General features: G+C 44.8%; 1 protein-coding gene across 12 annotated transcripts in view; it reads right to left on the bottom strand.

The window, feature by feature from the left end:
- MTUS1 (microtubule associated scaffold protein 1) overlaps nucleotides 1–17,293 on the bottom strand; it is a 326,118-nt gene that overhangs the window by 233,555 nt on the left and 75,270 nt on the right. For all 12 annotated transcript variants that reach the window (XR_012233776.1, XR_012233777.1, XM_073583629.1 and 9 more), the window contains one exon: nucleotides 1,911–4,196. Coding sequence is in view for 10 of the 12 variants with exons in the window: in XM_073583629.1 (XP_073439730.1) it covers nucleotides 1,911–4,013 (2,103 nt within the window). In the remaining 2 variants the exon portion in view is untranslated. The remainder of the gene's footprint in view (nucleotides 1–1,910; nucleotides 4,197–17,293) is intronic.

Below are 17,293 nucleotides of genomic sequence, written 5' to 3' on the forward strand. Positions count from 1 at the left end.
AAACCACTTGAAACTAGGCCTATGTAAGCCAAACTTCCGACTCCTCAATTTCCCCGTCTCCACTCCAACTCCACAGCACTGGAGGAGGCGTTTCAATACTGAGCAAGTATATTAAGTTCCTCTCAACTAAAAGCCCAGATGCTTAGATCAGGGCTAGACATTTCATAGCTTACTCAAATTATGAAAATATTTACATCACATCCTGCATTGTACTACTGTACACAATTTATTATGGATTTTAGGAGTCCGAGTTGGTCCATTTTATACCGACTCCACCAAAATGGACTTGGACTCTGACTCCAAGACTCAAACTCCCTGCTCCAAGATCCCAAGACTCAAACGCCTGCTTGAAATGTCACAATTATGAGATTTGGCTTACACCTGAAGCAGCCAGTTCTGCTAACTTATTGAAAAGTGGGCAAAGTATTGCATGGAGGCCATGTGGCCAAGCACATTCAGAAAATTTATCATATGTTACACGACAAAAATGGCAGAAATCACAACAGAAATGTACTCTAGTCACCGAATGTCATCCATTTCTTGCTGTAGCACACGGCAGCTGAAAGATCAGCGCTGTCCATCAAGACCAGTGTAAAATATGCCATTCTCGATTAATTGGAGCCTTAGAATTTTATAGACTACCCAAACTTCTTGTGTGGTTCCACCTTTAACTCAATGATAGGACTATATTTTTGTCCATTTCAACAAAAAAAGTGTAAAAAATGGGATGGACTCCATTTGTATAACCAATGGCATCCATTGGGTGCCATTGATGTCCGGCACCAGTAAGTCCTCTGGTTCTGTTTTCAAGTGGTACACAAATGAAATCAACTCTACTAAAGTAAAATTTTCATTGTGAACAAAACGGCCTATTTTGACTTCATCAAAGGCAATTGGTTTAAAAAAACTAAATTAAAAAAAGAAGTTGTAGGACTTTATTTTACTTCTAAATAATTCTGTCACACCATAAATTAGGTGCTTTCTTACTTTTTTGGCTAGTTAATGGTGCAAAATAAAGTAGCTAACATTCATTATACATTCCGTGTTGAACTATAATTTAATGTGTTCTTTGGACATTCTGCATTTTTGTCAGATCTGAGCAAAGATCACGTATAAGCCTGTAGAACAGGACATTCCTCTACCCTGATCTGAAGCACCTTCCCTTAGGGCAGACTTAGAATGGCAAGAAGAAAAAAAAAAATAAAAAAGTACTGTCAGTACGTACTTGAAAGATCAAAACACTTCAGCCTTGGCTTGTGTTAAACAATAAGAACCACCCAGAAAACTAGAAAAAAAAAAATGACTGCCACCAATTCCTCTCCCAATTATGTAACAGTAATATAATTAAGCTCAAAATACCCAGTGTCTTGTACATTAGGTGAGCCAGGAGCAATGTTTACTGTCTCATTAGCATGGAGAACAAATTCCCAGCCCAGAACATTGCTAGTTCCCAGTAATGCCCTTCCGCCTTCTCATGTTGAGAAACATAAAACCTAGAAATTCAGGATAACCGGACGAGGAGCAAACAAAAGCACAATGCGTGAGCAGCATGGTCTGGAATGAGTTTGGCCACTGCAGAGATACTTGCGGTCTTGGCAGAAAGGACATGAAATATGATCTTCACAATCATGCAGGATGTTTATATGGACAAAGCACTGAGGCCCAATGTAGAGTATTGTGCTACTCTTCCAGAAAAATGGGATGTAAAAAAATACAAGAGCTGGAGATATGATCATCTGGAAATGCTCAAATTGCAGTTTCCTCATCTTGTTTGAACAAAAGGTACCGTACATTTTGTATCAACCCATAATAATGCATTCCAGGGGCAGAAGAAAATGTAGACAGTACCTACAACTTTGAAGGTCGAGTATTTACAAGTACAAAGAACAATACATACAAGGCACACTTACTGATACGTTGCCAAATATATCACCAGAAGTGCCATCTTCATTCTGGAATTCATTTTTTTCATATGGAGCATCGATAAGGCCGTTCTGCTCCGTTTTATCCGGCCCCATGTGTACACCATTCACAGCGGCAGTCTTTGAAATGGTTTTCGCCTTTTCTCCCTTCTGTTCTGTCAGTCTGGCTGTGCAGGTTACGACAGCAGCTGATCCAGAGGAGCGCGTTGAATTCGAAGAACTCGCTCTCTCAATATCATCCTGTGTCTGCTTCAACACAGCCGCTCTGGGAACTTTACCTAAAGCATATTTAGTATGGGTTGGGGCATGTGCAGGTTGGCCAGGGAAGAGCAGCTTATTAATTGGCTGCTTCTGAGATTTAGCAATAGCAGCCTCAGCTCTCAGGTCCTGATCAGGAACAGGTTTCTTCTTTAATGTTTTGATGGTAGAAGCAGAAGTCCGAGGTGACGCTACAGGTGAAGAGACACTAGAATGAGACTGCGGGGACCTTGGAGAGGGTTTTGAAGCAGAGGAAGGACAATCCCTTGCATTTAATGCAGGTCTACTCAGCACTTTTGCCCTTACATTTTTAAAGTTGGGTTTTGGAAAGTTCACCAATTCATTTTTTTTGCCTTTCAGAACGGATGGTACCATGGCAGGCTTCCTATTTGCTTGTCTTGCTGCAACATTTCCAGGGCAAGTTTTAACAGTATCTAGACCATTGCAAAGATTCACATCCTTGCCAGAATTTGGATTTTTTGTTTTCTCAATCTGTCCAATATCCTCTAGCATTGGAACAGAGAAAGTCATATTTTTGGACTCTGGCACAGGTGTAGAGGTGTATGCCTTGACATCAGTTTCTGAACAGGGACTTGCAATTAAGAAAGTGTCCTCACAGGTGCGTCCAGTTAGATTATTTAAAAAGTCTTTTGACTCCGTGCTTAAAGATTGCGTTTCACCAGAGGACTTACCAGAGCCAGTGTCTGCAACCAGGACACCTTTTAAGTTTTTGGTTTCAATATCACTTCCCTCTATCTTTAGAACTGGAATTATGGCTTCTTCTGTCCCTGGAGTAGAGCACAAGTTATTTTTATTGGAGTCCTGTACTTCAACGACTGGGCCAATATTGTTTAGAGATTGGCCGACTCTTTCACTGTCCTCTGTAGACATATTGCAAGTTGGAACATCTATGTTAGTTACACGATCTATACACTCGTCACCCATATTGATCAGCACCCTTTCTTTGGAATCTTTATTATGTGGAGGCACTTCAAAATTACTCAAGTCTTTCAAGTCTTTGCTGGACTGTTCGACGTTCGGACAGTTACCATGTAGATTGTTTGTCCACTTCAAGGACCCGGAAAACACTTCAGTGGAGGTATTTGGTAACATGGAAGATTCGAGTAAAGAAGCACTCATTGGCTTTTCAGAGTCACTAGAAACAAGACTATTTTTTCTCATAAATTCTTCATTACTCAAGTCCAATGACAGGGAGAACAATCTCAATTGTGGTACCTCAGTAGACTTATTTTTAGAAAATGGGGAATCCACCTCTACCTGCTCCATGAGAACATTTTCACAGGGTTCATCGGTTTGCTTTATAGTGAAATGGGAAGTGCTTGAAGAATCCATTTTCTTATTTTGTGCTTCTTTTGACTTTTGTACATAAGGCATAGAGTCTTCAACATTCTGATTAACGTGCTTAGTTGATGAAGAACTGGATTTTGTGGTGGATGCATATTGTGCAGGCAAAATGATCTTACTGGACAATAAACTGATTTTCTCAGAGTATTCCTTATTAACATAATCCACCGTTTCCTCCAGATCTATTGTTTTTATATACTCCGAACTTGCGGCTGTTATACGATCATCTGTGTTTTTTATATAGTCCACGGTACTTTCCATCTCCAATCCATTGTGACACTTAAGCAAAGAGTCACTACAATCTTCAATGCTTCTGCCATTGCTATCAAATATGGTGTTTAGGTTTTGTTCACACTTTGAGCACTTGGAAATCTCCCCTGCACTACCATTTCCATTGCCTTCATCATCATACAGTAATGGGGACCCAAATGCATTCCTGGTTGATTCCGCCACATTATCTACATTCATCCTGCTGCCTTTCAGCTTTGAACACTTCAATCAGGGCATTTCAATAAAAATAAAAAACTCCAAAGAAGAGCTAAAGTTAAGTCTTGACCAAGGTGGAGTAGAAGACCAAGTCCGTGCAAATATTATATTTTTTGTAAACAGACTGTTTGTATTACGCATTCATCAGAACAGATGAGGTCAAATCTGTAGAAAGAAGGAAAAAAAAATTAAAAAGTTGATAATACAAAGCACCCAAATGTAATACAGCACGACAATGCATTCAATGGAACTTTTCATCCATTTACACAATGTGCTGGCTCAAGTAATAGTTTTCATTCAAACCCATCCTTACGAAAACATCACCATCATCTGTTGTCCAGCTGACTCCCATCTCACTACTCCCAAAACGGTTTGAACACGTCCACCTTAACATGCCCTCTAACCGCTCATCAAGCTCGCTCTTTGACCTTCTGTAATCTGTCTTCCTACCGATCTAATCTTTAAAAACAATCTCAAAGTCATGATTATCTACAAGTGCATCTCACAAAATTAGAATATCAATAAGTTAGTTTATTTCAGTTTTCAAAACAAAAAGTGAAACTCATTAGATAGATCACTCTGTTTGTAATGACTTTCACTCTGTTTGTAATGACTTTCAAGTGTTTATTTCGGTTAATGTTGATGATTATTGCTTACAAACAATGAAAACCCAAAAGTCATTATCTCAGTAAATTAGAATACTTTATAACACCAGCTTGAAAAAATTATTTTAAAATCAGAAAGTGAAGCATCCACAATCAATGATTATTTCAGGAGCCATGTCATCTGCTGGTGTAGGTCCACTGTGTTTTATCAAGACCAAAGTCAGCGCAGCGTCTACCAGGAAATGTTAGAACACTGCATGCTTCCCCACTGCTGACAAGCTTTTTGGAGATGGAAATTTAATTCTCCAGTAAGACTTGGCACCTGTCCACATTGCCAAAAAACCGGATTACTTACCGGTAATACTCTTTTGTAGAGTCCACGACAGCACCCACTGAGAGAGGGGATCCGCCCCCAGGAACAGGAAACCTACAGAGATAAATGGGGCGGCCCCCCTCGCTCCCTCAGTTTGGATTACAGAGAACAAAGGAGGAACCGCCACACGTTTTAGTCAATATGCCAGATAACTCATTCGTCTCTAACATGTTCCTACGTCTGCTAACCTATCTACAGATTAATTTCTAATCATATTTTCCACCACCATCAAGGAAAACCACGTGTAATTCTATACATTAAGGGGAGTGAGCGGGTGCGGTCGTGGACTCTACAAAAGAGTATTACCGGTAAGTAATCCTTTTTTTCTCTTCGCCATGACAGCACCCACTGAGAGACTTTCAAAGACAGTCACCTGGGAGGGCGCACCGTGCTGAGTACGGATCTGCCAAAGGCCAAATCCTCAGGAGGAGGACAAATCTAGTCTATAGTGATTATAGAAGGTAGATGGAGAAGACCAGGTTGCAGCCTTATATATCAGTTCAATTGGGACGTTCGCCCTCTCGGCCCACGAGGAAGACATAGCACTAGTAGAATGCGCCTTTATATCCCGAGGAGGGTCTTCTCCCATTGCCGAATATGCCATCGAGATTGCATCTCTAATCCACCTAGATAACGTGCTTCTCGTAACTCCCGACCCTTTCTTGTTACCCTGGAAGGAGACGAAAAGAGACCTACTCTGCCTCCAGGGACTGGTCCTATCTAGGTAGGCTGCCCTCTTCACATCTAGGCTGTGATATTTAATATCCTCTGGTGTCGTTGGGTTGTCATAGAAGGAGGGTAGGCAGATCTCCTGGGATCTATGGAACCTAGTAGCTCGTTTGGGAAGGTACAAAGGGTCCATCTAACACAAGTCTGTCTTGGACTACTGATAGGAACGGGGGGGTCTACCGACAGGGCTTGGAGATCACCTACTCTTCTTGCTGAAACTAAAGCTACCAGCAGAGCGGTCTTCAATGAAAGGCATTTAATTGACACTGAGTGTATGGGCTCAAACGGGGCACGAGTAAAGGCGTCTAAGACCAAGCTAAGGTCCCATGTTGGCAACTGGGGAATGTGTACCGGCTTCACTCTCTGACAAGCGGAAATAAATCTGGCCACCCATTTGTTGCCTGCCACGTTGTAGTTCTATAAGGCTCCTAGAGCCGATACGTGGACCTTTAGCGTGCTGAGAGGCTCAACTCCCGGCCCTTCTGCAGGAATTCTAAAATGGCTGTAATAGGTATTTCACTGGAAAGCTTTGCTGGATGAAAGGCTAAAAATTTTCTCCATAATTTAGAGTAAATTTTTGTAGTAGATTCTTTACTGCTTTGTAGAAGGGTGTTAATGAAACTATTTGAGAGCCCTCTTAGCCTCAATAGCTCCCTCTGAAATTCCATGCTGCTAGGTGCAGGGCTTTGACTCGGGGATGGTAGCTGGGACCCTGTGAGAGAAGATCCCGATGTAGAGATAGGATCCTTGGATCGGATATTGACATGGCCCTCAGCCATGAGAACCACGGCCTCTTTGGCCAAAATGGGGCAATCAAGATGACTTTCACCCCCTCTTCCCTTATATTCCTGACTACCGTTGGAAACAAGATCATAGGAGGGAAGGCGTAGGCCTGCTGGAACGTCAAGGGTATTTGGAGGGCATCAAGCACGTCCGGATCGTCCGCTCTGTATAGAGAAGCCAACCTTTTTACACGCCTGTTGGCCCTTGTTGCGAACAGATCTATTTCTGGCCTGCCCCATTTTGCTGCCATCATCTCGAAGATGTGCCGGCTGAGGACCCACTCCCCCTGATGTAACGTCTGGCGGCTGAGAAAGTCTGCCATGGAATTGTCCACTCCTCTGACGTGGATTGCAGACAGGGAGTGGAGGTGTGATTTGGCCATCTCCAAGATCCTTTCTGTAACAGACATGAGCGGCCCTGATCGCATACCTCCTTGCCGGTTTACGTATGCTACTGTGGTGGTATTGTCGACTGGACCCTGTGGGTTCCTCTTTGCTGTGGGAGAAATTTGAACACAGCATGATATATCGCAGTAAGTTCCTTTATATTAGACGAACTTATCGCTTCCATCTCGGACCAATGGCCCTGTATGATATCTTCCCCTAGGTGGGCCCCCCACCCCGAGGGGCTAGCGTCTGTGGTAACTCTTTAGAAGGGACAACCCTAGAACAAATTCTAGTCTTAGGCCTGATGTAACTATATTAATGGCCCAGGGGTTAGATGTAATTTTCCCCCACTGGTGGCTGAACTGTAACAGTCTGCCACCTACCGGTGGATTGGCCCTACTGGAATCTGTCTCCAGATTTGAATGGACGTTTTCCGAATAGGCTACCTTTCTGCTTGGGGTCCTTATTGCCCCAGCGGTCCTGGGATTTGAAATCTTTTTTCCTACCAAACGAAGGCTTCTTGAAGGTTCTCCTGTTAAAGGGAACGTACGGGTTAGGGAACCCCTTCTTCCACTCCCCCCGCTTTCGTCAGGATCTCGTCTAGTTCTGTGTCAAACAGGTACTTACCCTGACAGGGCATAGCGCAGAGCTTGGTCCTTGTCCGCATATCGCCTGTCCACCTCTTTAACCATAAGGCCCGTCGGCCCGCATTGGCTAGTCCTGCCCCCCTAGCTGATAATTGGAGGGAGTCGGCTGAGGCATCAGATAGGAAGGCCGCTCCACCTCTAATCAAGGGAATAGAGAGGGGCTTTTCCCTAGAAGCTCCGCTTTTTATGTCTTCCTCCAGATCATTCAACCATATCACCATGGACCTAGCCGTGCATGTGGCTGATATTGCCGGCTTGAAGGCCGCTGTACATGCCTCCCAAGACCGCTTGAGGAAGGCATCTGTCTTGCGATCTAAGAGATCAGGTAACGTCCCCGAGTCTTCCACTGGTAGGGAAGAACGGCGAGAAGTGGAGGCCACTGCTGCGTCTACTTTGGGTGCCCTGGACCAGGACGTTAGGTCATCATCATCAAACGGGTATTTAAGTTTAGATGGTAAGGGGAGAAGGGTTTTTTGCCCCTGTTTTTCCCATTCCCTTTTCACCAGCTCCTTAATTGCTGGATCTACTGGGAAGGTCCGAACCTCTCTCTGGGAAATACCAGCAAACATTATCTCCTGCGGGGTTTTAGGCTCTTTAGTGGACGGTAACCCCATTGTATTCCAAACCAACTTAACCAAATTGCCGACACTGTCTGTGGGAAAGCAAACTTACTCCTTCTCGTCTGAGGATAGATACTCCTGAGATCTATCTGAGTCCAGCTCCCCCGTCTCCGAAGGTGATCTCGACTCTGGTGACGTTATCTCCCTGGTGGACGAGCGCCCCCCAGACTAATGGAACCGCCTAGGGCCCGCAGCTCCTTCCTAATTATCATACGGATATCCTCCTTCCCTGAGGATTCCTCCTGTAGTGTCCGTTCAATACAGGGCTGGCATAGCCTCTTAGGGTGACCATCTGGGAGGGGTTTGGAACATAAAGCACATTCCCTGTTTTTGGCCTTCTCGGTCCTTTTGGCCTAAGGGGTGCGAGAAAAGATAGAAAAAAAAAACAGTCGCCATCAGCCAAAGGCTTGACTAAAAACACTCACCCGTGAATTTCGTCAGCATAGTACCAGCTGCGGGGTTCTCGACTCGGGCTGAGGCGAGGCATGGGATCGTTTTTTTATCTTTTTCTCTGTGGACTCGTTCTGCCTGCAGCATCCACTAGTATTTCTCCTGGAGCTTCCACTCCTTGTGCTGACACTTCTGCAGCTTCTTCTGGCACCATCGTGAGAGGATTGCTCTGGTTGCGCTATTTGGAGCGAAACCGGGTCGTTGGATGACATGGCTGCGCACCGGTTTGCCTCTAGCCGGTGCTTTTATGCAGCCCCCAGGTTTCACTCATTTTTTTTCCTTTCTCTTCCCTGCCTCGCGCACATGCGCGATCTCGTTGCCGCGATATCGCGGTGCTTCCTCTAGCCGGTGCTTTTATGCAGCCCCCGGGTTTCGCTCATTTTTTTTCCTTTCTCTTCCCTGCCTCGCGCGCATGCGCGATATCGCGGTGCTTCACCTCCTCGTGCCCCCGGAAGTCTTCTCTGCACTTCCGGGTCGCTCTGCCCAGTACAGGAACGCCCGGCTTCACCTTCACCGGCGCTTTCCGACCGCCACCCCTGCATCACCAGAGGACATACACTGGCGCCAGGCATGTCGATCTCTCCTTAAGTGCTCCTGGCATTCCTGCACCCGGCGAGCTCAGGGATCCTGCCTGGCCTCCCTATGCTTAGTGGGGGAAACAAGCGTCCACAGCGCTCTGTAATGCGTACCTCAGGGGGAACCTCGGTATCGGCTCCTGCCATATTATGGTGAGCCAGGCCCATCTTGCCACAGCCTCACCCGCATTACCAGCTGAGGGGGGGAATCATATTCTGATCCGCCCGTCGCTGCTCCTGGCTCTGGGGCCCCCGCTGCTCATATAATGCATGCGGGCGGCAACCATGCCGGGCATCCTCTTCTATGCGGGTTCCTTCGAGGAACAGGAAACCAAACTGAGGGAGCGAGGGGGGCCGCCCCATTTATCTCTCTGTAGGTTTACTGTTCCTGGGGGCGGATCCCGTTGTGGCGAAGAGAAAAGTACCAATACCTGGCTTACAAACAACTGTATCACTGTGCTTGATTGGCCAGCAAACTTGCCTGACCTTAACCACATAGAGAATCTATGGGGTGTTGTCAAGAGGAAGATGAGAGACACCAGACCCAACAATGCAGATGAGCTGAAGGCTGCTATCAAAGCAACCTGGGCTTCCATAACACCTCAGCAGTGCCACAGGCTGATCGCCTCCATGCCACGCCGCAATGATGCAGTAATTGATGCAAAAGTAGCCCCGACCAAGTATTGAGTTTATTTACTGAACATACATTTCAGTAGGCCAACATTTCGAATTTTAAAATCATTTTTTCAAGCTGGTGTTATAAAGTATTCTAATTTACTGAGATAATGACTTGTTTTCATGGGCTATAAGCCATAATCAACAACATTAACAAATAAACACTTGAAATAGATCACTCTGTAATGACTCTATATGAAGTATGAGTTTCACTTTTTGTATTGAAGAACTGAAAAAAAAAATTTTTGATATTCTAATTTTGTGAGATGCACCTGTATCTGACAGTCTCCATTATCTTTGTGTCACTTAAAACCTGCCACTGGCCCCTACTCTTTATCCAAACCCTAGGCCATGCCCTTCAGTACCACTTTGATGATGTTCAAATGTAGCTCTGTGGCCCAGAAAGCACCCACCTATTGGCTACTCAAAATTCCAGCATGTCAATCAGATATACCTTTACCTCAACATGGAAAAAACGATTTGGTGTTACCACATTCAGAATCACCCTATCACTGTATAAGGTAAGGTTCACATTTGCGTATGGAGGAGCTGCGGAGGGCTGCGGACTTCCTCGGTGACGCTCCGCCCACTGCCGCACCTCCTCCGGTCAGCTCCACCTACGTCGCCATACTTCTGCATGTGGCCTGCGTACTTTATCTTTAACATTGGGTACGCAGGTCGTGTGGATGTATGTGGATGCCTCCGCATGCGTCGTTTTGACGATGCAGCGACCGCATCAAATTCCAACATGTTGCGTTCGACGCGGGTCGCTGCATCGTCAAAACGACGCATGCGGAGGCATCCGCATACATCCGCACAACCTGCTTACCCAATGTTAAAGATAGGGTACGCAGGCCGCAAAAAGTATGCGGACGTAGGCGGAGCTGACTGGAGGAGGTGCGGCAGTGGAGGAAGTCCACAGCACTCCGCAGCTCCTCCATATGCAAATATGAGCCTAGCCTAAAAAGAATTAATCCAAATCGGTAAAAGGCGCAACACGAAAAAAAAAAATCAAAAACATCAGAATGCCGTTAATTGAGTCGCCTCAACATTGCATTAAAATGCAATAACCGGCGATCAAAATATCGCATCTACAGGTTCCGAAAAAAGGAGACGCTATGGTTTTTGGAAATGGGCTACTTTTTTTTTTCTTTTAAATTTGGATTTTTTTTTACCAACTAAATAACAAAAACCTATAATATTTTGGTATCTACGAACTCGTAATGACCTGTAGAATCATAATGGCAGGTCAGTTTGAGAATTTAGGGAACATGATGATGAAAAATTAAATAAAAAAAAGCTATTGTAGAATTGCACTTTTTTGCAATTTCTCTGCGCTTTTACCTATTTTCCTGCTTTCCAGTACACTATTTGGTAAAACAAATTGAGCTGTTCCAAAGTACAACACCGTCCTGCAAAAAACAAGCCCTTACATGGCCAAAAATTAAAGTTATGACTCTGGGAAGAAGGGGAGGAAAAAACAGACGCAAAAATGGAAATACCTGATCCATAAGGGGAAACACGTAAATGTTTTGGAGTGGCCTAATCAAAGTCCCGACCTTAATCCAATAGAGAGCCTGCGGTGAGACTTGAAGAATGGTTAGAAACCATCTAACTTGAAGGAGCTGGAGCAGTTTTGCCTTGAGAAATGGACAAAAATCGCAATGAAGATGTATAAAGCTCATAGAGACTTACCCAAAGCAAATTCGAGATGTAATTGCCCCAAAAGGAGGCTCTACAAAGTACTGACATTAGGGGGGTGAATACTTCTGCACACAAGTTTCCAGTTACATTGCCCTATTTGTTGTTTGCTTCACAGTAAAAAGAAAACAAAGCCAAAACATTCAGTTATAGGCATATTCTTTACGTATAAACTTATGCAAACCCTAAAAAGAAACAAAAAAACAGATTCACTGGTGTGCGGTAGAAAAAACAAAACAAAACAAAAAAAAAAAAAAAAACAGCCGTGGGGGGTAGAATACGTTCACAAGTAACTCTATAGGAAGTGATTCTTATGGCATGCCTTGCATTTACACAGAATATGCTCATGTCCACTACTATAAAATATTTACCATCTTCTCAATACACGAATCCCGAATATAAATGGAAGGGAATATCTTAAAATGGACCTATCACACCACGTTTGCTACTTTTGGTCAACCCAAATACATGCAGACATTCTTATGCTTTAGCTTTCCATTCACTCCCAGTGGTTCCTTTATCAGCAGTTTTCCAGCACAATAGGTGCCAGAACATGCTCTCCATACATTTGTTGTCCATTGAGATCAAGCTGTCTGAAAGTATAACGACACTTTAGGAGTTTGTGCCGTTCTACACTAAGCCAAAATTTAGCTATCTTCTCTTTAGTTTTCCATAGAACTTATGGTTGATCAGTATAACTAGTAAAGACTCTAGGGTAGAAAAGCTGCACATGTCAGGGACAGAACACTTTTTTCAAGGAAGTGTCTTAAGTTGACAAACCTGCAGTTTCTGAGAAGTAAGACTCTCGCCCACTCAGCAAGTTTCCACATTGAATGTTGCCATAGTAATAGTCCAGTTAAATAAGCCTTTAAATATTAAAAAGGTCTCAGTGAAATATATTCCATAACATAAGTGAATTAACAGAAACACATTTCTTTAGATTTTTACAACATCCAACCCCCGACTGGTATTACATTTCCAAGTACACGCAGAAACACGCGGAAAAGGTTCAATCCATGAGCCAACACATACACTGTAAATGCAATAATAATACTACTACGGCGTCTTGGAATCAAGAACCACTAGATTTTCCACTAACAACCAAAATACTAAAATTCCACCAGCATCATCAACCTTTCCAAAGTGACTCATTAGTCAGGCCTGGCTCTCTCCAGTCCAATGATTCGCCAATTTAGCTGGATAGAGCTTAAAATAACAAAAAAAGGAACTGCACACATGGCGAAGACATCACAGTCCGAACGAAAGCAGAGGCTTAATATTCATATCTGCAAAGTCAGCGGAGTCCGAAGCGACACAATTGTAGGGGACGAAACACATTATGGCACACAAGGAGGCCGATGCGGCTCCCAGATGGGCATACAGGTCTGTATGGCCAGGTGACAGCGTAAGCTTCATTCTCTCCTTAGCAGGCAGAAAGTTAAAGGGGTTGTAAATTATTTTATATTGACCCATTTATTGGTTAGAAAGAAGCTCATGGGTCAAAAAACGTGTTTAACATTTGCAGCAATATTGGAGCTCACGTATTCACTAGTCGTAGTGTGCTGACGCACCGTGTATGTATAGGTCTGTTTATTGGCCACATTGGGCGAATTCCCTTATGTGCATTAATACTAAAAAGGTGTGCGGGCCTCATTTTTCTTTTATGTCGTTTATTTTTGGGGTGTGGCCCTCTCCAAGGCCCAGCCTTAGTGATGAACGAGCGTGATCGGATAAGGTGTTATCAGAGCATGCTCAGGCGTGCTTCAATATGTTTGAGTCCCTGCGGCTGCATGATTCGTGGCTGTTAGGCTAAGTGCACACGTACCGGAACTCTTGCGGAAATTACCGCAAGAATTCCGGAATTCCATTCCGCGGGAAAATCGCATTTTAAATTCCCGCGGAAAAAACTAGCATTTTGCAAGCGTAATTAGCTTGCAGAATGCTAGCGTTTTGGAGAACTGATTGACAGGTTGGTCACACTCGTCAAACAGTGTTTGGCGAGTGTGACCAACTTTTTACTACTGAGGCCGCCTATGCGGCATCAGTAGTAAAAAGTAGAATGTAAAAAATAATAAAAAATAGTATTATTCTCACCTTCCGACGTTCCGCGCATCCGTTCCCAGTAATCCTTCGCGAAAATGCCCGCGATGACGTCCGTTCTCGCGGGATCGCAATGTCTCGCGGTAATTCGCGATGACGTCGCGCGAATGACCGCGAGACTTCACGATCCCGCGAGAACGGACGCCATCGTGGGCATTTTCGCAAAGGATTACTGGGACCGGGAGCGTGGAGAGAGGCGGGAATGCTGCGCGGGACGTCGGAAGGTAAGAATAACAATATTTTTTAATTTAAATATTTTTTTTACAGGGATATGGTACCCAAAGCCCAGAGGACAGTCTCCTCTCCTCCGGACCGTGGGTACCATCCGCAATTGTTCTGCTTACTTTCCGCATGGTGTGCACAGCCACATGCGGAAAGTAAGCGGAACAATGCATTCCTATGGGTGCGGGATCGCCGCGATTCCGCAAATTAATGAGCATGCTGCGTTTTTTACCGCGAAGCGATTCCGCCGCGGTAAAAACCGCAGCATTAGCACAGCATTGCGGAATCCCATAGGAATGCATGGGATGCTTATTTTTCGAGTTTTCGCGGCAAAATCGCGGGGTTAAAACCGCCGCAGAAACGCGAAAAAAAAACGCCACGTGTGAGCTCAGCCTTAGAGAAACGAGAAATCCCTGCATGTGTTGTGGCTGTCTGACAGCAGCGAATCATGCAGCCGCGAATCATGCAGCCGTGGGGACTTGGACATATTTTCCAATTACGCCCAAGATAATCTGGTAACACTCGAGCTTGCTCGGATAACCCGATACCCAAGCATGCTCACTCACCACTACCCAGCATCGTTATTCACCCATCTGTAATGATAAGATACGTCTCTAAGATATGACTTCGCTGGAACATTCCAGAATATCCCATTGTTACACTACAGATTAGATTTCTGCTTGTCATACACTGCAGAGGTGACCCCTCCTCCCCCCCCCCCCCAAGCAGCTGCAGTTGTGTGCATCTCTGTGCCTGTTTGTAACCCTACACCAGACACTTCCTGTGAAAACATTCACAGCTATGGAATGTTAATTAAGCTGATTTGAAAGAATGTCTTTGTTTGAAGCAACATGTGGCTGGATATAAGTATGGGTAATATTCAAGAGGCTGAATCTCGAAAACCGCTCGTGACAGGAAAATGAAACGGACACTTCTGCGACATGCTCCGATCCAGCGTCATTATGGTGGTTCTTGCGAAGTTCTAACCCCAACGGAATACGAGAAATGGGTTCCTCCTAAACGGTGTGACATAACTACTGCATGTTTGGTTTTTAATTATTGTCTGTGACAGGTTAAAAAGAATAACATGTGCGTGTTTATACGAGGTACCCTCTGCGAGATAGTCATTATAAGTTTTGTAGTCAGAATTGTAACTTACAGCAGGGGGAGGACCGACCCCAGACAGCCCCTTTTATGAGGTCACAAACCCAAAGCTATAAGGTATTCCCTTCCAAAAATCAGTCAGTCGAGCTGGAGGTTTTCATGCCTAAAGGACCCCAGATGCAGGGAGATGTGTGGCTCTGCCTCCTCCCCACATGGCTAGCCTAAAGACCATTAAGCAACTTTAAGTGTTGATTTTCTATGTTAATCCCATTTATTTTAGATTTGCATTGTACATACCTTCTGTCTCAACTTTGTAACATCTTTTATCTGTGTAATCACTGCCCCCCTTTTTGGGGAATAAAATTATAAAATTTATTAGTCTGCCTTCATGCTCTAAGAACGAACATACACGTCCCTTTAAAATAATTACGCTACTGAATTGGGTTGGCTTCGAACCCCTCTATTAAGTTTATAACATAAGCAGAGAAATCTGGAGCTGGTGGTGGAAACGTGTGGTCTGGGCCCTGGGCACTGCTGAGAGTGACGGAAGGGGTTTTATAAGCCAATTGGGTGGCTGCGGCCAGAGCGTTTTATAAATCCCTCACTGCAGCGTGCCGGGTGGCCAGACCTCATTGAAGCAGCCGGCCAGCGACCCATTATCCCAGGTGTAGTTCCCTGACTGACCTGAGGGTGAGGGGAGGCACCGGAGAGCTGCGAGTTCCAAAGTGGAATATACATAAATCCCCACAGTTCGTGGAAGATTGTTAGCAGTGGTGGGGCATCCAAAATAACCCCCCTGCGATAAATTGTTAGGGCAATACTAGCTTGCTGTTTTTATCACATGGTGCCAGCGGTGGGATAACTACGATAGGCACAGGAGGGGGGCTTATGATAGCCGCGTGTTGGCAGTGCGTCGTATCCCCCCTGACATACCGGTGTCAGCGGTGGGGTCTGTGACACCATCTTTTCCAGGCAAGATATTCATTACCAGCTGCGGTCGATTTCCTTTTCACTCCCAATTCTGATGAGACTGGTCTGGCACATAGAGACTTGGGACATCTGTAATAGGGACCATCCACATTTAGGTACACCTTGGCGTGGTTGGATGGCTTTTGAGATCTTTGATCAAAAATGTCATCTAAGGGCCTTACATTTATAATCTTTTGCAGCAATAGTGGAGTTCATGTATTATTCGGATAGGTCATCAAAACCAGATCAGTGGGAGGGGTCTAAAGGGTACTTCACACATAGCGAGATCGTTAGCGAGATTGCTGAAACATCACAGGTTTTGTGACGCAACAGCGACCTAGTCAGCGATCTCGCTACATGTGACAGTGGCGACCGGCCCCCCACTGCAATATCACTGATCGTGCTCGAATGTCCTAGGTCGTTTTTTGATCGTTGGTGTCCCGCTGGCCTGCGCGCATCGCTGTGTTTGACGCCATAACGACTAGTGACCTCGTTGGCGACTCAGAACTCAGGGACGCAGGCGTGATTTTGCTTTGTCTTTTCAACGCTCCCTCAGCTCCAATTGGTGGTCTCAAATTAGGATCTTTGTAGCATTTCATTTTATAGGTCAGCTATCAATTATATGCAATCATAACATTTAACATGTACAGTTAGGCCTGTTTCACATTTCCGTTTGCCGCCAGTCAAAATCTGCCATTTTGCACAAAAAAAAAAAAAAAAAAAAACTGATCCACCATCCTCTCTTTTCCCATTGACTTGCATTAGCGGCGGATTTTGACGGATAGTCATCCGTTGGATCAGTTGTTTGACGGATCCGCCAAAATTTTGGCATCCGCTGACTTGAGTAGACGGACAATGAAACTTTTTTTGTCTGCGTCAAAATAGCGGACAGCAACGGATCCGCCATTCGTTATAATGGTCGCCTATGTGCAGCGGATCCGTTGCCAACCGCTAATTGACGGAATCCGATCCGCTTTTTTTTACACTGAGCATGCCCGGAATGATTTTCTTTCCAGAATATATATCTCTCTCCTCATGTTCATTTAAATTTCCAGCACTACCTGATAAAGCAGATCCGTTTGTGCAACAACGGAAACAGATCCGTTTTTCACATTCTGGCGGATTTGGACTGCCGTCAAAATACGGAAATGTGAAACAGGCCTTATAATCGCGTGTCGCGGCTCCACAAATAAATAGCGCACCAGTGACTCAGACAGGGACGCTGAAGCAAACCGCGTAGTGATAGCGCAGTAGTGGCCACCAATCAGAGCAGAAGGGCGTGGAAAAGGCAACGCTGAAGCATGCCTATCGAGGTCTGAGTCA

Source organism: Dendrobates tinctorius, unplaced genomic scaffold (genome assembly GCF_039654945.1).
Source record: "Dendrobates tinctorius isolate UK_male_01 unplaced genomic scaffold, ASM3965494v1 ptg000079l, whole genome shotgun sequence".
In the NCBI taxonomy this organism is placed as follows: Eukaryota; Metazoa; Chordata; class Amphibia; order Anura; family Dendrobatidae; genus Dendrobates; species Dendrobates tinctorius.